Source organism: Xylocopa sonorina, chromosome 2, assembly GCF_050948175.1.
Source record: "Xylocopa sonorina isolate GNS202 chromosome 2, iyXylSono1_principal, whole genome shotgun sequence".
Classification (NCBI taxonomy): Eukaryota; Metazoa; Arthropoda; class Insecta; order Hymenoptera; family Apidae; genus Xylocopa; species Xylocopa sonorina.
Window position 1 is genome coordinate 16,335,713 of NC_135194.1, and position 23,377 is coordinate 16,359,089.

The window sequence follows — 23,377 nt, forward strand, 5'->3', positions numbered from 1 at the left end:
TGTAGTCTTTCGTTACATCGAGATTTCACACGGAAGACGAGCGCGAAGTAAAAGTAAAGTTAGAGAAGTTAAAGGTTTGTCTCGTTCGTCGTACTCGTCGGAACGATCGGCTCGTTCGTGTCGACGAGCATTTTTTCGACCAGCGTTTTCATCGCCATGCACGTAGGAAACAAACGAAACGTCTCTAAACGAAATTGTGTCACTGTACATCCGCGCGTTTCAACGGGCATGGCCGGAACATCGAATTACGGCAGTCTATTCCTTTTTGATTATAAAGCGCCATCGCGTTGTTTCTCTTCGTCCCTTCGTAAGAATACTTCGTAAGAATTATTATTTACACGATCGCTTAGCGGCTACTTCGCCCATTCACCGGGCCGCTCCTATTTACAAAACGCTCGAGTATTTGTTTCAACTATCGATCGACCGACGATCGACACGGCAAGTAACAGTCGTATCGTACAAAAAATGAGGAAAAAAAAAAATAAAACAAAATAATATCGTCTTAGAGAAATATCGCGCAATCGCCTCTTTTCCGCGGTTCGTAATTTTCGTTACGTTCTATATGCATTAGGATTGTTACGTGCGTACGAGAAAACGAGATTATCTACAAACGTTCGTTTCGATTCGATGCGGCTAAGACGCGTAAAAGAGGCGTTTGTCTATCACGAGGGGAATATAAAAAAAAAATTTGCACCTTGGCACCTTCGAGAAGTCTCGTCGAAGGTCAGTCAACTTAGAGTCTCTATTTTTTACACGTTGCGTTGCGATGGAATCGCGCTAGGGAGTCGAGTCTGCGCGCCTACCACCCTTTCGAATCGTCGTTATCCACGTTATCCACGATTTCCCGAAGCATCGATACGAGCACGATTTACACGTGCGTACACCTCTAGATCCTCAGTTCGGCGTCGGTAACCGGTATACCTCTGTTGGCGCTTTGACTGGATCTTTGCGTGGCAGGTGGGACCAAAGGGCTGATGCTGGGACTTCTGGTGGCGAGAGGGGAGAGGGACGGGGAGAAGCTCGGACTCAGAGCCGCCGACGGGAAAGTGGAAGCGTCGTGACTGATCGGAGACCTCGGAAGGATGCCCCTTGCCAACGCGGGGGCGGCCAACGATCTAGGAGCGACGGAAGTGAGCAACGGCGGGGGCGGAGCTTTATGTACAGACTTGGTCTTGCCGCTGCTACCCGAGTTTCCGCTTTGAACGCTGGCAGCGTCGTCCTTCAGCCTTGCGATCTCGCTGAACACGTGCGCGAGGGGTTGATAGTGGGGTCCCCAATCGAGCAGATAGTCCCAATTGTACGAACCCGTGAGCTCCTCCTCGCTGTGCACGATCGAGCTTAAAGAACCGTTCATGGACGGACCACCTGGCACCTCCAGGCCCGACATCGGTCTCCCGGATTCACCGATTTTCCCATAAATTAAGGTCGCGATGTCCGCCTCGGTGGCGGCCTCGTCCTCGAACAGGTGCAAGCTGTCGAGCGGCAGTGCCTCGGGTGGTCTCCTCGGGGTACCAGCCGGAGGATCGACGATACCTAGCCTGGCTAGATATTCCTGCGTGTTGTGGACCGACAGATCGCTCGCAGAGTCTCCCGTTTGTTGACCCTCGTTGATCATTCGAATCTCCTCGTCCTCCCCGTCGTCCTCGGCCGAGCCTCTACCGGACGATCCGGACTGATCGCTGCCGGACAATTCGGAAGTGGCCTGCTGCTGCCCGGATTGGCCGGAAGTACCGTACGGTGGTATCTCGTCGTACTTCGGGGGTGCGAATTGGCAGGACGCGGCACCACCTCCGCCGTTACCATTTCCTGAACCCCCGTTCCCTGCTGTGCCGACTCCGGCTACGCTTCGAATCGGGATCGTGTCGAACGCGCTCGGGTCCACGTAGCTGTTGGACGCGGTCGCGTTGCTCTCCCCGTTCAGCCCTGGTTTCGCGCCGGGTTTCTTGTGTCTTCGATTACGTAGATGAAGATAGAGGAATACCGCGCCGAACGCGACCACCAGGAGCAGCAAGGCGATCAGCAAGCCCAACGCCCAGTCGGCCAATCCTCCGGTCGCTGCCACTGCCATGTTGGAACCAGTGTCGTTCGGAGTCGCCAGAGCCGTCGCGCCCCTAGCACCGTTCACGTCGTTCTCGTCCGTCAACGTGATCTCCACCACCGTCATGTTCGACAGGGAGCCCTGCCTGCCGGAACTGGCGCTGACCACCAACCTCGACGACTCCTCCACGTCCATGTCGATGTGCACCAACTTTTGCTTCACGATCAGCGCGCCCGTCGTACGATTCAATTTGAAGTAGGGATGCTGCGAGGTCAGCTGGTACACCACGCGACCGTCCGGACCTTTGTCGCGATCCGTGGCCGTCACGTGGCCGATCACAGTCCCAGGAAGCACCTGAGCGCCGCTCTTAATGCCGAACCTGTACATCCTCTCGGTGAACTGCGGGTAGAACTCGTCCCTGGACTCGATCTCTACCCTGACTCTGACAGCCGCGGTTCGACCGCCGGTGTCGGTCGCGCGCAACGTGAACGCGTATCTGTTTCGCAGCTCGTAGTCGAACACGGCACGGGTGGTCACCGTGCCGGACTTCCCGTCCACCGCGAACAGTTTCCAGCTGTCGTCGATGTCGGAGAACCCGCTCGCCGCGGCGGACACGATCGAGTAGTTCAACGATCCGAAGATGCCGCGATCCAAGTCGGAGGCTCGAGCGGAGAAGACGGTCGTCCCGATCGGCTCGTTCTCGCCGACGAACTCCAGATACTCCGAGACGGGGAATTTCGGCGAGTTGTCGTTCACGTCCTCCAGGTGAATGCGAAGCCTCGTCAACGCGCAGAGCGGTGCGACCGGATCGCTGTCGCACGCCATCACCACGAGGTTGTGAATGTCCGGTTCGAGGTCGCAGTCCAACGTCGCGTTCACCAGCACGGCGCCGGTGGTCTTCTCCACGCGAAATAGGCCGCCGTCGTTACCGGAAGTGATCTCGTACACCAAACTGGCGGCCACGCTTCCCGGAAGGTCGTCGTCCTTGGCGCGCAAGTTCGCCACGGTGGTACCACGCGCCGCGTTCTCTTTGATCGATACCTGATGCAGATCCTCGATGAAACGGGGGTAGTTGTCGTTCACGTCTTCCACCGTGAGGATCACCGTGACAGGCTCGTCTCCCACCAACGATCCCGTTGTCATGTTCTCGTTCTTCGAGCCCAGTCGTAGAACGTACCTGAAAACGTGGGAAGGGTGTGTCGGTTAGTACCAACCGGTAACTCGCGTTAGCGGATCGCGTTCGTGCTTACTTGTCCTTGGTTTCCCTGTCGAGCGGCTTGGAAAGAATCAATTTGCCCCTGGAGACTTCGAACGTCCCGCTGTCATCGCCGGCCACGATCGCGCCGTCCAAAAGGTCGACGTCGGACAATCTCATCAGAGTGGTCCCCTTCAACGCGTTCTCTTTCACCGTGATCTTGTACTCTTTACCGGGCAAGGTGCTCTTCAGGCTGCTCAATCGTACCACGACCGAGCATATGGCCGACGCCGGTGGTTTGCCGTAATCTTCGGCAACAATGGCCAACTCCACCTCTTTGGGCAAAGGTCTTGGTATCGCGGTACGATTAACCGTCAGAACACCGGTTACGGGATGCACCGCGAAACCTTTGGTAGCTTTCAGCAGATAGTATCGCACACGGCTGTTGTCCTCCGTGAGGTCGTCGTCGGTCGCGTTCACCGTCAGAACCTCCTGCAGCTCGCCTTGTCCCTCTGCGTAACGAAATAAGAAGTGAAAAGAAAAGAAAAGAAAGGAAAAGGGGAGGAAAGAAGAGAAGAGAAGAGAAGAGAAATAATTCGAGCCGATAGAACTCTCGTTATACGGAGTGTTAAGAATCGATTGGCGGTGTTCGTAACAAGCGAGAGAGCGTGCTCGAGAAGAAGGGCCCTGGACAAAGATCGAGGGATCATGGGCGCGAGGTCAAGTACCCTCTGCCTCTTTTTGTCGGTGGTACGTCCTCGAGCAGCACCACTGCCACCACCAACGGTTCTTTCTTTTCTCGGTAAAGGAGGAGGATAAGCCGTCCTGACATCGGGCTGAACGGAAGTATGAAATAATAACCAGTTATATAAATCGCTCGGCCGGGCCGTGGGGCCAGCGCAGGACGGAGCCAACTCGCGCGGCTACAAAAATCATTTCGATGCGTTTCAAATCGTCGAGTAACTCGGCATTAATGTGCCAAGCGCGGACCTAAAGCGAGGAGGGAAGACAAAGAGGGAGAAACGGGAGGAACCGAGACGGCCGGAAAAGAGAGGCGGGGAGGAGAGGCTGAAATAAAACTCGGGGAACGCGCATAGCCCTTTGGGGATGTCCGAGGTGAGGAGGTAGGACGACCTCGGGGAGGAACGAAGGGGATCTTAACCGAGAAGTGACAGGTACTCTATAATTATTGCGAGGTGCGTATGACCGTGTAGTATGCGTGTTTCGCATCCACCAAGCCCTGCACTGGGACCGATTCTTATTACTCCCTTCGCTTCGTTAATCCCCACCCCCTGTCCACCTACCCGCCACCCCGTTCTTCCCGGAATACGTCCTGTCTATCTCGGACGGTTTAATACGATTTTGATAATCTCCTCTTCCTTGTTCGCTTATCGCCGAGCTTACGCGCCAAGAAATTGAGAAAGGGTTTCCCTCTCGTCGATTAACAAATACGAGGAACAGGACGACGACCAAGTCTCCCACCTTATTCACGACGAATCTACGCGGTCCCTCGGAACAGACGAAAAGAAAGAGATGCAAATTCGCGAAGCAATCGCCGTGGGAGCTCCCCCCTTTCGACTCTTTCCACGTCCACCTTCTGCCAATCCAGCCTCCCCTGACACCCCTCTACCGCCCACCCAAATGCACCATTAGGCGCGGGCCTATGTATTTTTAATAAGTTTCGAGAGTCTTCGAAGCCGGCGATCTCGGCTGGCGGTTGCAGGGAAGGCGGCTTTTCGGCTGCCTCGCAAACGGTGTCCTCGCGTTTATTTATGTGCGAGGCGTTCGCAATTCTCCTCTTCTCCTTCTTACTCCCTCTTCCGCTCCCCTGTCGCTCTCCACGGCCCTTTCTCTTTCTCTTTCTCTTTCCCTTTCCCTTTCCCTTTCCCCTTTCCCCCGCTCCATTCGCCGTTCGAGCAGCTAGCTTTTCATCGATCCTCTCCCAACCCGCCCGTCCTCCTTTTCCTTTTCGTCCTTTTCGCCCCTTTCGACGTTCACTCCACCTCTCCTTCTCCTGCTCCCTCCGGGGCGCGCTCTTTACCTCTCGTTCCCCCGCTTTATCTTGGCGCAGTGTCAATTCGAGTTTGGAACACGGGCAACAGGACAACGCGTGTCTACTAAAAACCAGTTTTTAAACTCGCGTTTATTTCGCGCCGAGGGACTTGCTCCGGGCCACCGTCCCTCCTTTCTTTCCTCGCCTCTCTCTCACTCTCTCTCTCTCTATCCCCTTTATCCCCTCGTATCTTTCGATAGACCATCGATCGGGATCACTTACCAGGCAGCGTGGCGATGTACGCCGATTGCTGGAACCGCGGAGCGTTGTCGTTCAGATCCGTGACGCGAACCACCAGGTCCGTCATCGCCTCGTGGATCCCATCGCTGGCGATCACTTGCAAGCTGTATTCCGACCGCGTCTCCGCGTCCAGACGTCTTCGAAGAACGACCTTGCCGCCGTACCTATCGATGCTGAACGGTCCCGGACTGGTCACGTTACCGAATCGATAGGTCAACGCCGGCGAGCTGTCCACGTCGTTCGCCGTGATGCTCGTCAGTACCGTGCCAACTGTGGTACCTGCGAGAAAAATGCCAGAGACACCTATACGTTACCGACGACGAATGGCGCCGCGTTGCTCTCTTTATCCTACGGGCCAGAGCCCGCTTTGTCACAGCCGGACGATCATTCGCGATACACGCGTGTACCCATCCGCGAAGTTAAAGACACTTCGAGGTAGCCGTGTTTAAAATGCATTGAATCCACCAGCTATCGGCTGCCTTTATCTCGCTCGTGCTAACCAGAGGCCGCGTAGCCGGCAAATTACGAGAGAGTTATCTCCCGTGCGCGATGGTCGGATATTGAAAACCAGCCTCCGAGGCGAGGGGATCCGTCGGTGCGCGCGTCCCCGGCGGATGCGAGAATCATCGAGGGTTGACGCGACGCGGGCGAAACGCGGTGGTCGGGGACCTAGCTGGCACGCGGCGCGATGTCCGCTCGTAAATTTCACGGGTGATCGTTAAAGTCGTGTAAAGTCGGTTTCGAGAGCGGCCGCGACCCTGAACGAACAGGTGGTTCGGTTCCTATGCCGTTCCGTTCCATCCTGTACGCGCGGCCACCGGTACTGCTCCACGACGATCTCTTTATCGGGTCGCGCCGCGGTATCCCTGCCTCTCTAATCCGGTTATTCCGAGGAAACCGCTTGGAATTAATAAATTCACGTCCAGCCCCGCTGGCGATCCTTTAAGTAAGTTATATCGCGGGTAATTCTGATTACCGGAGGTCCCGCGGATCGGCTGCGTAAATAGGAGCGCGCGACGTCCACGGTCTGCTCCTTGTACGGAAAATGCGCTCGTCCGGTGGTCTACCATTGTTTCGATCTCTCGTGTCAGTGCCAGTTTCGGAGTCGATTCGATCGATGCTGTCGATTAAATCCTCCTTAGGACAGGGGAGGGGGCGCGCGTACGAGCGCTGCCCTTTAGAAAAGCCCCCGAAGGCGTCGACTATCGAGCAACCGATAATCATACCGGGCCACACGCGGCAACATTTTTTACCCCGGCGCTTACGCGTCAAGCCCAAGGTCGTACCCGGTCTGGCTCTCTCTCTCCTCCATTGAATCGTATCTGTCAATGGGGAACGATACGAAACCACGGCGGAAGAACAAAGACCCGGAGAGAGACCGCGAACCGTTCGAACGGGCTTTCGTAGCCTCGGCTAAGTTATGCAGATTGTTCCGTACAGTTGGACTTTAATGCCGGCATAAATCCTTTGCCACTTAACTTTATACTTGGTGCGTAGCGCGCGCGCGCACTCCCACCTCGGCTACTCGCGTTCACCCTTTCTCTCCGCTGGTTCTCACTTTTCTCCCCCGCTTCGCTATTCCCGCCGGCGGGAACGTCTTTTTCTACCCGAGGACGCGCGACCGTCGATATTCCTCGCAACTTATTCACCCCGGAATCGATTGGATTTCGGGAGAACCGAGGCTCCTCTCGAGCCGTAAATTATTTAACGTTCGACGCGAATCCGCAGATTTAATCTCTCTTTCCCGAAGAAAGCCCCGGTCATTCGAATTTATTAGACAATTAGGTTAAAAGAACAAGGTCGTTACCGAGCGCCGGGCCGCTCGTGAAAGGGCTAATTACGAGCGACACAGCGCATTGAAATTAAGGAGGCGTACACGCGTTTGCGTTTGCTCGTAATTTGTTCGCGCACGATAGCGGGTTCGAGCGCAGCGCGGGTTAATAATCATCGATTAACCTTCGCCGGGAGTGTACACGCCGAGAAGAACAAACGTATCGTAATTGAACCTCGCGAGCGGTGCAATTAACTCGGCCGTTCCGTTTCTAAGACTCGATGACATCCTATATTCCACCGTTTAACTGCCCGCGCCATTACTCCTGCGATCCGCTCCCTTACTCCCGTCCCTGAGATTTATGTTACAACCGACAGGAAGCTTACCTTCGGAAACGGAGATGATGCTGTGCTCTGGAAAGGTGGGCTGATTGTCGTTGATGTCGATCACGCGGACGCTGAGGGCCGCTGTTCCGGTTAGCTGAGGATTTCCCTGGTCCGTCGCGATTATCGTCAGTCTATACTTCTCTCGAATCTCGCGGTCGAGAACTATGTTCGTACGAACTATGCCGCTGTACGGCGGGCTTATGGTGAACGCGTTGTCCGGATTCCCGTCGACGATGTGGTACAAGATCCTGCTGTTCATCCCTTGGTCCGCGTCGCTGGCTGAAAGCTACAACGAAACGAGACCAATTGCGAATCATCGAGAACAACCCCTCGTCCCTTCATCGACGATCAAAAAGTATCGAAGCTATATATACTCTACCTTGACGACGAAGTCCCCTTTAACGTTACCCTCGAGAACCGTCGCCGAGTACTGCGTCTGCGTGAACACCGGCGGATTGTCGTTAACGTCGGACACCTTGACCACGACCCTCGCGTACGCCTCCAAAGGATCCGGGCCACTGGTCCTGGCAGCCACGGTAAGCACGTGCCTCGAGCTTTCTCGCGGTTCCTCCTTCGACTGCTGCCCTTCCAAGGACCTTCCCCACGAATTCGTTCGACTATCGTCGGCCTGCTCACCCGGAGGTTTCACCCTCATGTCGGTCCACAGTTCCGCGTCCAGTCTGGAGGGGTCGTTGACACGCAGCAAGCCAGTGTCCTCGTCGATGGCGAACGTGCCGAAGTCATTGCCCGAGCCAAGGGAATAGGAGACGTGCTGTCTCCTGCCGTCGGATCGAACAGCCGAGACCTGGATCACCTCGGTACCGGTCCCCGAATTCTCCTGGATCACAACCTCGTACGAGTCGTTTTGAAACTTCAGCGCCGGCGCCAGATCGGCGAGATCCCCGACCTGCAGCTCGATCAGCCCTCGAGTGCTCTTTGGCGGGTTACCCTTGTCCCTGGCCAACACCTCCAGATGATACGTCTTGCCGTTGTCCTGGGACAGGGACAAGGCCGCGGTGACCGCGCCTGTGCTCGGGTGTATCCTGAATTTCGGCTTCTCTTGCTCGTGCAGAAACGAGTAGACGATCTCGCCGTTGTGGCCCTCGTCGAGATCGGTGGCCACCACGCGGAGTATGTTCTTCTCCGGTTGCGTGCCGATCGAGACGCGGGCGCGGAACGGGTACTCCTCGAAAACCGGTGCGTTGTCGTTCACGTCGTTCACGCGTATCTCGACGGGGATGGTGGTGCTCTTGGCGTCGTACTTGCCGCTGTCCGTGGCCACCACGACGAAGCTGTACGAGCTCTGCCGTTCCCGATCCAGGGGACTGAAGGCGGGAGAGAAAATCGAGAGGGTCAGTCGAGCGCAATAATTATCGAAGCGAAACGGTAGGGATGGGAAGGGAGAATGGTAACGCGCGCGCGCGCGCGCGCGATCGTTAGGCGGCACGGAGTTGAAAAGGTCGGCATACATTACGGGGAGCTCGTTTACACGCGCATCGGACGCATCTTTGATTCTGATTTACCGGTCAATAGACGATTGTTCGAGTCGGGCGAACGGGCCGGATTTAAGGCGGAAGGTGGCGGAAGGTAGCGGCTGTACCGAGCGGGTACCGCGACGGCGAGTAGCTTGTTTGTGTGACGGAAGCTTTAATCGCGCACAGCGATCTTGTGTAATCCATGTCCGCCATTACCATAACTCTGCGGATCCTCCACGGCGGCGGCTCGCTGGCCGCGGTTTCGTGTTTTAAATCGCACGAAAGCCGCTGGAGGTTCGCTGCTTTTTCGCCGTTACCATCGAGCGAATTTAACGTCCCCGTCGCCGTGAGCTATACGCCTCGAGAAATCGCTATATCGACTTAGGCTCTCCGGCGCTACCCCTCTTCTCCCAGCCATCCGCGTTTACCCTTTAACCAGCCACCGCCGCCGACTGTGTTAACCGCAGCTATCCGCTCGGTTAACTACGTATGCGACCCCTTTATCGCGTCGACTAATTCTAATCTAATTATATACCTATCGCGGCTAATTTTTCGCCAGCCGCGGCGGCTCGAACGCATAATTTGTTTCCGTGCAAATCGACCAGCGTCTAACGAGTAACATTCAATTGACGGGCGGCGCTTTTTTCTCCCCGGGCATTCTACCGTTTCAGATAGGAGCGATAACGCGAGTCGATGGTGGTAATTTATCGTGTCGATGGACTTTGTCTCTATTAGCCGCTTCGAAAAGTCACGCGAACCACGCGAATTCGCGGCCCTCGCCGATAACGTCTTGCCTGGTGTCTCGCGTGCGCCAATGGCCCCCCCTCGATACGTTTCCCGGTCGTAGGTACGCGCGCGTAATAACCTTTAACGAGCGTGGAATAATAATCAGCCGGCGGGCGCCGGTAGCGAGCAAAATCGACACGGTTATTTACGATTTAACGGAGCGGTGCCGGCTCGCTGCTCGGGGACTATCTGCCGATCGGACGGTGCTCGGCCATTTTTACTTTACACGTCGCGTCGCCGAGAGACGTGGCTTCGAGCCGATGTCGCGGGTAGCGTGTTCCTACGGGGGAGTCGTACCGTTATGATCCGAGCAATCGCGACGTTATCGATATCGAATCGTCGCCAGCGTCGCGGTTAGTTATCGACTCGATCTGGCGAGATCCGCCGATCGGCCCGTATCTTCCGGGTGGTCCTGGGAACGAGCAAGGGGATAACGCCTCGATAGCAACAATAACGCAGCGACAACGCGACGCAAGCAACCACGCGGTTACCTTGCTACCACCTGAAGCTGCTAACGAACAACGGAGAGGGACACGCGCGTGGAACGAAGATCGCGAACGAGTGCCCCGACCGGGATCTGGTTTTGCATATCTGGCTTTTTGCCGGCTGAAATAATGCATTGAAATGCCACGTGGTGTCCTGGTGAAATGACACACGGCTGTCGCGCGGCAAAACTGCGTTCCACCGCGCTTTCTCCTCCTCCTCCTTCTCCTGGCTACCGACACCCTTCTCACCGTATAGATCTGCCTACTTTTCTTCTTCTTCTTCTTCTTCTTCTTCTTCTCCTTGGTATCCTTGGTCCCCTCCTTCGCTGTTCCCTTCGTTCCTCCCCGGAGAATATCGAAACGAGTAAGGTAGGAATCGGTTGTAAATTAATTAGGAGGGTTCGACCTTGACGGGACGGAAGCCACGGACCGAGTGGGACTCGAACGACGTCACGGGACGCGAAGGTTATTGGACATGCGCGCAACCTCGTAGGGACACCGGGAAGAAAAGCGACGCGAGGTGGGGAGAAGGAAGAACACGTTGATACGTGCTGACGGGTTATGCATATAGAATCAACTAATCGGCTACAGTGCATCGTTCGCGAGGCGCATCGGGTGATTTTATAATTTTACGACGTTCCTAGACCCTTCGCCACCGTCTTTTTGCCTGCCTCCTCCTCGTCCGCGCCTACTTCTCGTTTTACGACGCCGTGGTACCCGCGTAATATCCCACCGGCGATCCTAATCGGTCGCGCAATAAAGGTCGCGCGGTAATTAACGCCGGAATGAAATTAGTTTGCCGGCGTAACCGACGAAGAGGAGGTGGATGGTAACGGACGAATCCGGTGAGAAAATCCTCCGTAGCCGGCGACGAGGAAAATAAGGTTGGAGCACTCACCCAGCCGTGGTAACGACGCCCGTCAGGTTGTCAACTCTGAACAGCCAGCTGGTCTCCTCGGCGATGGCGTACGTGATCTTTCCGTTCACACCTTGATCGGGATCCGTCGCTCTGACGGACATCACGCTCGAGTCCGCCGCCACGTCCTCGGAGATGGTCGCGACGTATTTGTTCGGATGATAGTTGGACGGATAATTGGAGGACGCGTACGGGAAGCCGTGGGGCTGGCCGAAACCGGGATACTCGCCGTTCGAGACGGTGTTCCGCGGCCTCGACTCGGTGTACTGGTTCTGAACGAAGGCGGGAGCGTTGTCGTTCACGTCCAGCACGATCACGGTCAAGTTGCATCGGGCCTCCAGGCTGGGTCGACCTTTGTCCTTCGCCGAAACGGTCAGCACGTACTTGGAGACCGTTTCCCGATCGAGATTCGACATCGACAGCATTCCGGACATGGGGTCCAGGATGAACTTTGCGCCGATGTTCCCACCTGAACGCGTCGAGGTCACGAGAGGAAGAAAGAAAGAAAGTAAGTAAGTAAGTAAGTTCGAGGGGGAGGGGCGTGTGCTCGGTGGAATTTGAAATTCTCACTCACCTACGATACTGTAATAAATTTCCCCGTTTTTCCCCTCGTCGAGATCAGCCGCAGCGATTGTGTGAATCACCGAGGTTTCCTGGTTCTCCGGGACGGCCAGCGTGTAACACGAGCCAGGCCGGAATTCGGGGCTGTTGTCGTTTTCATCCATGACTAGAACCTCGAGCGTGCTGATGTCCAACAGCTTGCTGGACCTCGCTAAAATCGGGACGGAGTAGCGGGACCTCTCCTCCCGGTTCAGGGATCCTCGCAACGTGACCAGACCGTTCGGCGTAATGGAGAATTTGTCTAGAGCCAGGTTGCTCGGTATACTGAAGCTGACGTTACCTGCATAATCGCGGCTGGATCTTAGTAATATATTCATTGGCGCATATTCGACGCGATGGAAAATAAAATGAAATGAAACTGTTCTTTTTTTGCGAGGACTCGCGCGCACGGCGAGCGCCGTCGCGCCAAGTTAGAAACCACGCGACCGAGGACTCGATATCGTCGCGAGATCATTATCCTGTCGCGTCCACCCCGAAAATCCAAAGTTATGGCTCAGTTTGCATACATAAACACGTTCGCTTTAAAAAGCGAGAACCATCGCGTCCCTCGCTCGAAGATCAACACGTTGCGCGGCGTAAATTCGTCGATATATATACCTGCCGATCGAGATTCGATTCGCGAAATGGCTTTGTTCTTTCGATTCGGAACAGGATCGGGTGGTGAAACAAAAACAAAAAAATAAAGGAGTCGAGCGAGCGGCTGCTGCTGCTGCTGCTACCCTTGATCGAGAAATGACATTTTCCCGGTGCCCGGAGAACGAGTTCGATCCTGAAATTCCACGGAACGCCAAGAGGGGAACGCCAAGGGGAAACAAAGCGACGCGATTTTCTTTCGCGTTCCAGCCGATCGGCTGGCTGGGCTGGTTAGTAGACGCGGCGGAACGGTAGTTACGGTGGCGACACGCACACGCTCGTGCCGCGTGTACGAGGGTGTCGTCGGTGTTGGTTGGAACCGGTGATTTGCCTATGCGTACCGCGGCAGGCTGGCGGCACGATGATATACGCGGCCATTGTTTCGACCCTCTCTCTCTCTCTCTCTCCCTTTTCGATGCGATACGACGCGACGCGACGCGATGCGATGCGATGCGATGCGATGCGGTTCCGGACCCCTAGCCTCGTCCTTCGGGGTACATCGCGTAGGGACGCGGAGCCCTTTGCCGTTTCTGCGGGGCGCGCTAATGCGCTCGTCCGATACACGGGCGTCGGTCTAGATAAGCGCGAAACGAGCGATATACCGCGTTGTCGCTGCTGTGCAGAACGCTTTGCTACCGGGACCGAGAACATCCGAGTTTCTGCCCGCGCTTTTAGTAATCATCGTGTTCGCAACCTGTCCCGTCTACCTTACGCCGCGACCAGCCCCACCGATCGACGCGGAAGACCACCACCCTTCCTCCCCGTCCGCGTACTAAATCACTTTCGATCGGACTCGGACAATCGCAAAGGAGAGGCGATCGTTTATCGTTATCGTGCTAGCGGAGAAAACGGCGAGGGTACCCGAGACGATGGAATTTTCTCGTTCGCGGAATTCTTCGAGAAACTTTTTTAGACCGGCGCGACGACAACCAGGTAACGTTCTAAAGGGACAGAGACAGGGAGGGAGAGAGGGGGGGGGGGGGGGGGGGGTATTTCGCAGACCTTACACGCGGATGGAACGCGGTGTCGATCCGGTGAAGGAACCGGACCGCGAGTCATTTTGCTGAATTTACTATAATGCCCTGTACCGGCCAGATTCAAGGCAATTATTCGAGGTATTTTCATAGCAGGGCTTTCCTATTAACCGCGGCGGGTATTCGCCAACCTAAGCGATTATATTCGCTTCGAGAGAGAAAGAGAGAGAGAGAGAGAGAGATCGTAATCGGTGTAGGTGGCACGCAATTGGGGAGAATGGCACAAACGGGTGATATCCAACGAAATCGAATTAATAATCGTAGTTTCCTCTGTTGGCATCGAATGAAAAATGTCACGGATGCGGCACGGTTGGCCGAGGGTAGAGAGGAGCAGATGGTAGCGCGTAATTTCAGTGTCTCGTCGTAGAACACGCGGTAAATTGACAGCCCCTCCTGTTCCGTGGCACTTTATGCGTGGACGCACCGTCGAAACAATAAGAACGCGAGCGGAACGCCTAAAAGGGTAGCCGCGGGAACCCCATTTTTGGTACCCTTCTTCCTGTACGTCCTCGTCGGAGAACAGTAGCGCGATCGTCGTCGTCCCTGTGTGTGTGTGTGTGTGTGTGTGCGTGCACGCGGTGGAGATCGATAAGTTCCCAGCGAGCACCGGTTCGGCTTTGTCCCTCCGCATTATCCTCGCGAGCGTTTACCGAATGTAACGCGGCTGTTATCTGCATCTAGAATCTTTGGCGAGTGATATACGGGCATCGAGGGATATTTATCAATAAACGGTGACCGGTTGTAAATCCGTTGTAGAGGCTTATCTCTCGCGGTTAACAGGGAATAAAATGGAATCCCGGTCCGGACGACCGTTTGAAGGACTTACCCTGATCGGCGATTATAGGCCCGGCGACGTTTAAGACCGGCGCCCCGATCTGCAGGTCCTCCGAAATCTTGGCGACGGGGTTGGCGAGCAACAGCCGCGGTGGTCCGTTCGTCTGTCCGGAAGCCAGCATCAGCGTCAACCTGAGAGTGGACTTTCGCGGCGGGGAACCGTGATCGTTCGCCGTAATCTCGAGCTCCTGCGACCTGACCATCGGCCTCTCGAGACTCACTATGCCGGACTCGTAGCCGACCGAGAATCTCGCCTCCTCGTTCGACGACGTGATCACGTACGATACACGGCCATTGTCACCGGCGTCTTTATCCACCGCGACCACTCTGACGAGTTTCGCCCCTGGAAACGATCACAATTTCCGATAAAGTACGTATAGGCAGCGGGAGCGATCGAATCGCGTACGCGTTTAAAATTCGATCAAGCTCGACCAACCTGGGAGGAGATCCGGCGTGACCGCTACTTTGGTGGATTCCGGTGCGACGAAAACCGGGTCGTTGTCGTTCTGATCGAGCACGACGATCCTCGCGGTGACGGTCGAGGCGAGCTGCTCGCCCGGCGGGGCCCGATCCGACGCCTTCAGGATCAACGTGTACTCCGCCCTGTCCTCCCTGTCGAGCGGCCTGGCCAAAGTGAGCGCCCCGGTCAGCGAGTCGACCGCGAAGCTGCCCTTCGATGGAAACTCGGCCACCAGACCGTATCGAAGATCGCCGTTCAAACCGCTGTCCAAATCGGTCGCCGTCAAATTGTAGACCGTCGAGCCGATCGGTGCCCTCTCGGAGACGCGTACCGTTATCGGATCTTGCGGCCAGCGGGGCGGGTTGTCGTTCGCGTCCTCGATCACGATCTTCACCGAGACCGCGATGCTCTGAGGGTTGCCGATCGAGGTGGTGTCCAGCGCGCGGATCTCCAGATGATACTCGCTGACGTTCTCCCGGTCGAGGGAGTGGGCGACTACCAGCTGGCCGGAGCTACGGTCGACGTCGAACGCCGGAAACTCGCTGATCGGCGTCAACGAGTCGAGGGTGAAGGCCACGCGACCGGCTGGGCCAGCGCCCGACACCGAGCCCACCGCCTGTCCGATGCTCGCGTCCTCGCGCACCTGAACAAATCGTCGCAGCTGCTTAAGATTCGTCCCGTCGATCGCGATTAACTTTTTGCCACACCTCGGTAAACGAGCGGCGGACGCCCTCGAGCGGGCGAGCGCGTTCCGATCCCGCTCGGAAGGGGTTGCGGATCGTAAATCGTTGCGGGAAAATCCTCGTCGCCAGCGAATCGACCAGCGAACGCGGTGGTGGTGATGCTGCTGGCGTCGAGGTCGACGATACTCACGTTAAAGGTAAGGCTGCTGCTGGTGAAGGTCGGCCGGTTATCCGCGAGCGCTAGTACCTCGACTCTTAACGCGCGTATGCTGTGACGGGGTGGTCGCCCGGCGTCCGTCGCCTTTACGGACACCCGGTACACGTTCCGTTCCTCGTGGTCGAGAACCGCCTTCGTCCTGATCATGCCCGTGATCGGGTCAATCGTGAAAACGTTGTAACCGTCCGAGTCTCGGTCTGCGGAGATCAAGGTTGGCCCCGTGAGCGGCGCACGGTATAATCGACACGGTTAAAAACTCGCGTGATCCCACCACCAATGGGAACGAATAACGTGTTAAGACACCATTAAGGAAATAGTAATAATACGGCTATTCGAACTCGTTAACCATGTATCCGGCTGGCAAAAGGGATGGAACGGCTCTCGCGAACGAGTTTCGACTCGAGGAGAACAAAAGGTAAAAGGTAAAAACGAAGTAGGAAAAAGGTAGAAGAAAATCAATCGGTGGTACGTTTAAACAGAACCGTTCCGCTCCGTATTTAAAACCGTACATAATTCTTTCGATAACTGGCTAACTAATTTTTCCCCACTTATCATTTCGAGCGTGCCGCGGCGTGCGTGCGCGCGCGCGCGCGTTACCTTTCAGGATCGCGTACGTTACGGACGCGTTCTCGCCAAGGTCGGTGTCCAACGCCCTGACCCTCGCCACTTCCGTTCCCGGCGGTTGCTCCTCCCTGACGCTGACCACGTCCCCCTGAGGATCCACGATTTCGGGCGAGTTGTCGTTCACGTCCAACACGGTCACCTTCAGAGGCACCCTGGCCGCCCTAGACGGCGTCCCTTGGTCCCGTGCCTCGAGCACCAGCTCGTGCACGCCTTTTTTCTCACGATCGAGCGGCTCTCTGGTGGTGATCTCACCTGGAAGTAAATCGAACCGATTACCGTAACTGCATACGCGGAAAGGTGGAAAACGTCCGCGCGGAATAAGAAAGGGTGGCTCCCTGCAAACGTTCTCCCCGCGGTATCGCGAATCGAGATCGACCTTATCAATTTCCCTGGCCGGAGAACGGTTAATTGGATAATCGGTGTCGGTACGATCGAATTCCTCCGCGGAGTCTCGACACCGGGAATCGTGTTTCCACCCCGATCCTCCTCTCCCATATTATAATCGTTTCTCTCGCGCATCCAGCGTCGCTGTAATTACGTATCTCGCGGTGCATACGGCGTTGCGCAAAACTCGCGGAGAAGTGCTTACCACGAAGGCCACGAGGGAGAGAGAGAGAGAGAGTGGAAGGGAGAAGAAGAAGAAGAAGAAGAAGTCGAGCGGTGTCTCGTGGACCGGTCGGCGCGGCGCATTAATGGGTAATTAAGCAAGCGCCTAGCCGAGACCGGGCAGAACTATTCCGAGATCTGGAAGGGGATCGGGATAATAATTCGTACGCTGGGACCAAGGAGAGGCGAGTTCGGTGTTTCGGTGGGACACGAGGCACCCGCGTGCCTCCACGAATTCTCGACGTACCTAGTCCGCTCCTCTCGTCTACCAGCGGCGGGCCGCGCGGCGCGACCGTCGACGTGGCCGTGCTCGTCGCCGGGAAGACAAACGATCGACGAGGAACATGCAAACGCGCCGGCATCGAGGGATACCATCGCGGAACAATAAGAAGTATATCGTAGGACGCGTGCTAATGCGTTTCTCGTGTTAACCGTGGGACCGCGCGACGGACTTCTTCCTGCTGGTCCCCTCCTGGAACCGGCTCCGTTTCTCTACCCGCGGTGTTCTCTTCCAATATTTGGAAATCCATGCTGCGCGCGTCTCGTCGTCGGCTGCGTTATTAGGAAAGCTGCTCGAGCCGACTCGTTTCTCGGAAACCCGGGGTAGCGTTCGATCGCGTACACGCGTCTTACCTGGCCGAGTTCCGCTCGCGGTGTGCTACCGATCGATAGAAATTGTACCGAACCGGCACGAACGGAGGTGTACGCGGATTGGACGGCTGATACTTCCGACAGCCGAGTGTTGGTGTTATTTTTATTTCGCCGCGGCGAGGAAGGTACGCGCATCGGGGATGACTCGAGGAGTCAGCAGTCCCACCTCTCTCTCTCTCTCTCTCTCTCTCTCTCTCTCTCTGCAAACAGGCAGCCCACAGCGCGAGAGCGGCGAGACTTCTCGCTGGATACCAGAGAGAGGAAGACCGGGCCTGGTCTCGAACCAGCGTGTACACAAATACTCTCGTGTCGCATGCCAATCAAAGCGCGTATGCGCGTAGCATACGAGAGGAGGCAGCGTGCGTGCTCTCTCACCCGGGCCCCCTTTCTGGTGATTCGTTACACGCCGGCAAGGTGAAAGCACCGCTCTTACGGGATTATACTTTGATATCCACGAAGCAGGGGGGAGATGTTACAAAAACGAAATAATCGCCCGCCACTGTCCGTATACTGGCCGATGTTCGCGTTCTATGCTCCTCCAATTAAAGGCATTCGTATCAAAAATAAATTTACGCGGCTCCCCGTTCTTTTTATTCCTCTCGGGACCGCTATAAATCTCCGGGTGCTCGCGCCGCGGCGGTGTCGAGACGCGCGCGTCCGCCGGAACGAACGACGGAGCTTTTGTGCGCATCCTGGGAGCCGATTTCATTAACCGTTTCTTTCTTTCTTTCCTCCCCGCTTTCCTCCGCTCCTGCCATCCGGTGAAGAGCTAGGGGGCAGCTTCCGCGACTCGCCGTTCGATTATCGGTAAAGAGGATTCGCCAATATTTTTCCCGCTCGGTTGGCTCCTCGAGCCGACACGTCGCGGTCGCACGGTGTTCGTAAACACTCGATGAAACGCTCGGCAAACAGAAAAAGAATAATGGAAAAGCGTGAGAAGAGAGAGAGAGAGAAAGTTACCTGTGTCAGAGTCCACCGCGAAACTGCTGTTGGCCTGGACCACCGCGTACCTGAGCAGGGCGTTCTTCCCGAGATCTGGATCGGAGGCGCTCACGGATCCGACCAGCGTACCCGACGGCAGATTCTCCAGCAACTCGAACCCGTAAAAGTCCTTCTCGAATCGGGGATCGTTGTCGTTGTCGTCGAGCACCGTGACCAGCACGGAAGCGCTCGCGGTCGCCGCCGGGGAACCGTTGTCGGTCGCCAACACTGTGAGCGCGTGCCGATCTAGGGTCTCGCGATCGAGCATCTGCGCGAGGTAGATCCAGCCGGTGTTGGGGCTGATTCGGAACGCGGTCGATCCTTGGAGACGGTAACTCAGCCTCGCGTTGTTCCCCGTATCAAGGTCCACCGCGGTCACCTGAAGGATCTGTCGGACAGAAACAAGTTGTTTTACGAGCCTGTTTTTAGGTACACCGATATACCCGGTGCCGCAGAAAAACAAGTAGGACAATTACGATACTTTCTCGGCCGTGCGCTCCGCGAAACGGGCCGAGATCCAGCGGGGAAATCTGAATTTCTGCGATGTAAACGTTTCTCGACGAGGAGACCGAAACGGCACAGCGCAGAGAGAGAGAGAAAAGGAAAAAACCGGGCAGAGAGATCGATGAAAAAGCGTTGCGACGGAAAGAGAAAGAGGCGGCGAGGAGACAAGACAAGACCAGTCGATCCGGTCGTTCCGTATTAATTAAACGTACCCAAAGACCCGCGAACCCTAAATGCGTTCGAACCGGTCGATGTTTTCCAGCGCGGGAGGATCATGAATTACGGAGCTCGTGGAGGAATAAGAGGTAGAGGAGGAGAAGAAGGAGGAGGAGAAGCGTAGGATCGAGGGTATATAAGTTTGTATCCCGTGCACGAAGCTGGCGCACGGGCAATGATGGATGGCAGAACCGAGGGAGAAAAGGCGACGTGCCCGAATGCCGGTCGGACGAGGACGAGGGATAGAAACGATCGGTCTTCGTCTTTGCCGGGACGAAGAAGAAGAAGCATAGGAGGAGGAAGAAGAAGAAGAAGAAGAAGAAGAAGATGAAGAAGAAGTTGAAGTAGAAGAAGAAGAAGAAGAAGAAGGAAACGGCGGGGCGGCACGGCTAGGATGGTCGATGAGGCCGAGGGGGGGTGCCAGAGATCGCGGGCACCATTAGAAGGAGAACCTGACGTGGGAGCAGCCAGTAATGTGTCTAACTGTACGTTATTAGTTCGCGGCGGGTGAAGGGTTACGCTCACTGTAGCCAGGTTACTCTTCCATCGCCGGTATCCACGATTCTTTCCCTCCTTCTCCCGCGGCCGGTTGCAGCCAAGATATTGTCCGGATACCACCGACAGCCCACAGATCTGTTTCGCCGATAGATACCACCGATATATACGCGTGTATATACCGGCGGAGAAAGATGGAACGAAAGATCGAGTGGCGAACGAACAAGGAAAGACGAGAGGGAGAGGAGGAGAAGAAGAGAAGGTGGTCTCTCGTCCCCGTTCTATCGTACCCTCCTGTATCCGCTGTATTAAAAATGTGACGTCATTTAACGGGCCTATCTCGCGGCAACGATCTCCCGGCCATTCGTCATCGGTGTATCCTTGTATTCGGGATTACGTCCACCGGTGGTGGCTACCGCCGCGGAATCGTTGTTCGTCGCTCGGATGACGAACGTGTTTCTCGTGCGCGACGCGCGACATTCGTCGTCGACGACGACGACGACGACGACGACTCTCTCTCCAGATTTCCGCTTCTCTTCGACGGACGAATTTCGCTCTGACCGATCGAGGGGTAATGGCCACGGTTTAACCACGATGAATAGCCCTCTCAGACGTGGTACGCTCGTAAAACGAACAGCTGCGCGCGCGGTGCCTGCGTTCCTGTTAAGCCTATCAACGATTACCTATCAATCCCGGCTCCTATATCAAACTATCGGTTATAGTACTCTATCAATCTCCCGGGCGAACTGGCCTGTCCGGCTAATCTTTCGCGCGCTCCACCGTCCGGTTAATTCGTTTCTGTTCGCCACTGACAGGGGGTGAACTCGGCGAGCCGAACGTCTTCTTCTGCGATCGTTCTACCGTATCGCGTCCGAGCTCTCTTCCTGGCCCCGTCGGATGGAATTACAGACACACATTCGGATTTCGTGGTAACAAAGTTGCAAAAGTGTAACGCGAGAGAAGAAGAAAGGGGAATCGCGACGGGCGTGTAATAAAGATTTTTCTCACCTGAGAATCGAGCTTGGCGCCTTCGGGAACCTCGACGCGATACTCGTTCCTCTCGAACACTGGGGGGTTGTCATTCACGTCCTGCACCTCGACGCTCAGGCTGAGGTTCGCGGAGAGGCCGGCACCGTCCAACGCCCTTATCAAAAGGCCGTGCCGTTGCTGGGTCTCGTAATCCAATCTCCTGGCTAAGTAGAGCTCGCCCGTGCGAGCGTCTATGCCGAAGAGGTCGTTGCTGTTCTGGCCGAGGACGTACCGTATCGGATGGGACGGGACGGTGTCCGGATCGGTTGCATGCGCGACGTAGAGGGCCGTGTGAAGAGGGTGCGACTCCGGGACGGAAATGCGGACGCTGGACGCCGGGAAGGTCGGCGCGTTGTCGTTCACGTCCTCCACGTTCAGTTCCACCTGTTTTACCAGAAAGCAGACGCGTGTCGCGGGTCAACGTTCGATCGTGCGTCGCCGTTGCGTTCGATCGCTGGTTGCGCCTTCTCTCGTACCTGACAGTAGCCGACGGAAATTCCATTACGCGCTTCCACGCTGAGCATGTACTTGTCTCGAGTTTCTCGATCCAGCGGTAGGCGAATCCGAATGGTGCCCGTGTTGGGATCCATCGTTAGATCCGGTTCTTCCATCGCCAAATAAAATCTGGTTGGCCGTTCACCTGCGAACACAGTTATTAGCGTTATTAAATGGCTGCAAAGTGGCTTTTTCTTATACTTTTCTTTTAAATAATGATCGTTTTAAGAAGGAGCGTCGGAAGCTTGACTCTTTGATGGAGGAGAAAGGGCTGCGATGGGCGATGCGAGTCTCGTATTAATTTTTTTACCTCGACCTTAGCGAACGAGGAGTTCATTCGTTTCTTTTAAAGGGAAGAGGAGAAAAAAGGGCGGAAACGAAGGGGGGAGAAGAAGACTGAAAGCGCAAAAATGACGAAAAGGTATTCGGATACTGTATAAGCAGGCTGCTCGTTAATTATAACTACGGCTTGTTCTCACGTGCACATTTTGTTCTTTCCGTTCGCCAATGGTGTGCGAAATTGCACGAAAAATCTTGTCGATCGCAAATTTTACGTTCACCATCATCGCCGATTTCTTCCATCGGGGAGTCGCGTGGAAGTTGCGGATGATGGATGGGGGTTTGCCCGCGATTTTGCGCGAGTCCGCTCGCGATGCACGAAATCAATTAATAGGCAAATCGAACGATCATTACCGATGGCAGACGCAATTGCATGATGAACGATCGGACGGACGGGCGGCAGAGCAGGGCACGTTTCCTGCATAACGAGTGCCGTTCCCTGTCCGCCCACGTTCGACGCGGCACGAACCCATAGGGGTGTTCCGCCGCCGCCGCCGCCGCCACGCGGAATCCCACGTGGTGCATTGTTCTTCGCGTTAGACGATTCTAGATCGTCTTCGGTTCGGCTCGCGTTATTCAACGCTCCGTAGAACCGTTACCAGTACGCTTTGACATTTACCCGAGTTCGATCGGATCCTTTGTTCGCGACACCGTACGAAAAATCCCGCGATTTCTTCCACTCGTTCCTCCGTTCCTCCACAGCGGCCAGCGTCTCAGGCGTTCTTTTTTTATTCCCGCGAGACGGTGAACGATAATTGCTCGGATCGATCGATCGATCGATCGATGGATCCAAAAGGGGAGCGACGCGCGGTTATTCAGTAGGATCGGGTGCAGATAGGTTTCGACAAACGCCTCGGATCGGATCTACAGCGTAGCGTTCCGCGTCTCCCATGGAACCGATCGAGTTTTTCCTCGGCGAGCTAAGGAAAAACCTGGTAGACGGGGCAACGCCTCCTTCGGTTTACGTGGAAGGTAGCCGTGAGCGCTTCCATTTCCACGATATCCGGTAAGATGGCCTCCTCCGTTGGTATCGTCGCGTACGGGGTGCGCGGCTTAAAGATGGCATCGGCTCGCTCCCGTACGTGGATGGCATAATTTATGCCCTCGGTATTCCTCGATATATCGATTCGATTTCGCGTCCCAGCTAATATTCCCACCGGGTAAACGGTACCGTTTCCATCTCTAATTAATACTGGATACGGATACGCGTTCGTTCGTTCGTTCGTTCGTTCGCAAGCAAGCAAGCAAGGGCGCATCGCGCGGCCACGCGGTTACCGATATCGATATCGATCTCGATCTCGATCTGGGTGGAAGAGCGTACGCGAATCGAAACTTATGCTTACCGCGGGACTGCTCGATAGCCGTGTTATTAAAATTGCTGCAAACTCGTCCTCGCGCATGTAAATGCGGCCCGCGTACGTGCAGGACCGCTTCGAGGAATATCGAGCGCTGGGTTCGCGCGTAAATGTAAGCAGGTTTGTACGAAATTGTGTACCGTAAAGTGTAATTGTAAAATAGCGTATGGGTGAGAGGAGCGATGCGCGTGCAAACACACGGGCGGAGAATCGGGTAGGGCGTCGATCGGTGCTGGTAGCCGAGGTACGTACGTA

At 55.7% G+C, this 23,377-nt stretch overlaps 1 protein-coding gene across 3 annotated transcripts in view; it reads right to left on the reverse strand.

Annotated features, from left to right (window-relative positions):
• Positions 1 to 884: 884 nt before the first annotated feature.
• Ds (dachsous cadherin-related 1) overlaps positions 885 to 23,377 on the reverse strand; it is a 145,675-nt gene continuing 123,182 nt past the window's right edge. For all 3 annotated transcript variants that reach the window (XM_076910494.1, XM_076910497.1, XM_076910495.1), the window contains exons 4-17: positions 21,410 to 21,575; positions 20,913 to 21,317; positions 18,669 to 19,077; positions 16,425 to 16,703; positions 15,801 to 16,024; positions 14,904 to 15,570; positions 14,460 to 14,810; positions 11,920 to 12,246; positions 11,328 to 11,814; positions 8,063 to 9,008; positions 7,684 to 7,969; positions 5,509 to 5,805; positions 3,289 to 3,745; positions 885 to 3,215 (exon numbers count right to left, since the gene is read on the reverse strand). In XM_076910494.1, the coding sequence (XP_076766609.1) occupies positions 887 to 3,215; positions 3,289 to 3,745; positions 5,509 to 5,805; positions 7,684 to 7,969; positions 8,063 to 9,008; positions 11,328 to 11,814; positions 11,920 to 12,246; positions 14,460 to 14,810; positions 14,904 to 15,570; positions 15,801 to 16,024; positions 16,425 to 16,703; positions 18,669 to 19,077; positions 20,913 to 21,317; positions 21,410 to 21,575 (7,630 nt within the window). In that variant the 3' untranslated portion in view covers positions 885 to 886. The remainder of the gene's footprint in view (positions 3,216 to 3,288; positions 3,746 to 5,508; positions 5,806 to 7,683; positions 7,970 to 8,062; positions 9,009 to 11,327; positions 11,815 to 11,919; positions 12,247 to 14,459; positions 14,811 to 14,903; positions 15,571 to 15,800; positions 16,025 to 16,424; positions 16,704 to 18,668; positions 19,078 to 20,912; positions 21,318 to 21,409; positions 21,576 to 23,377) is intronic.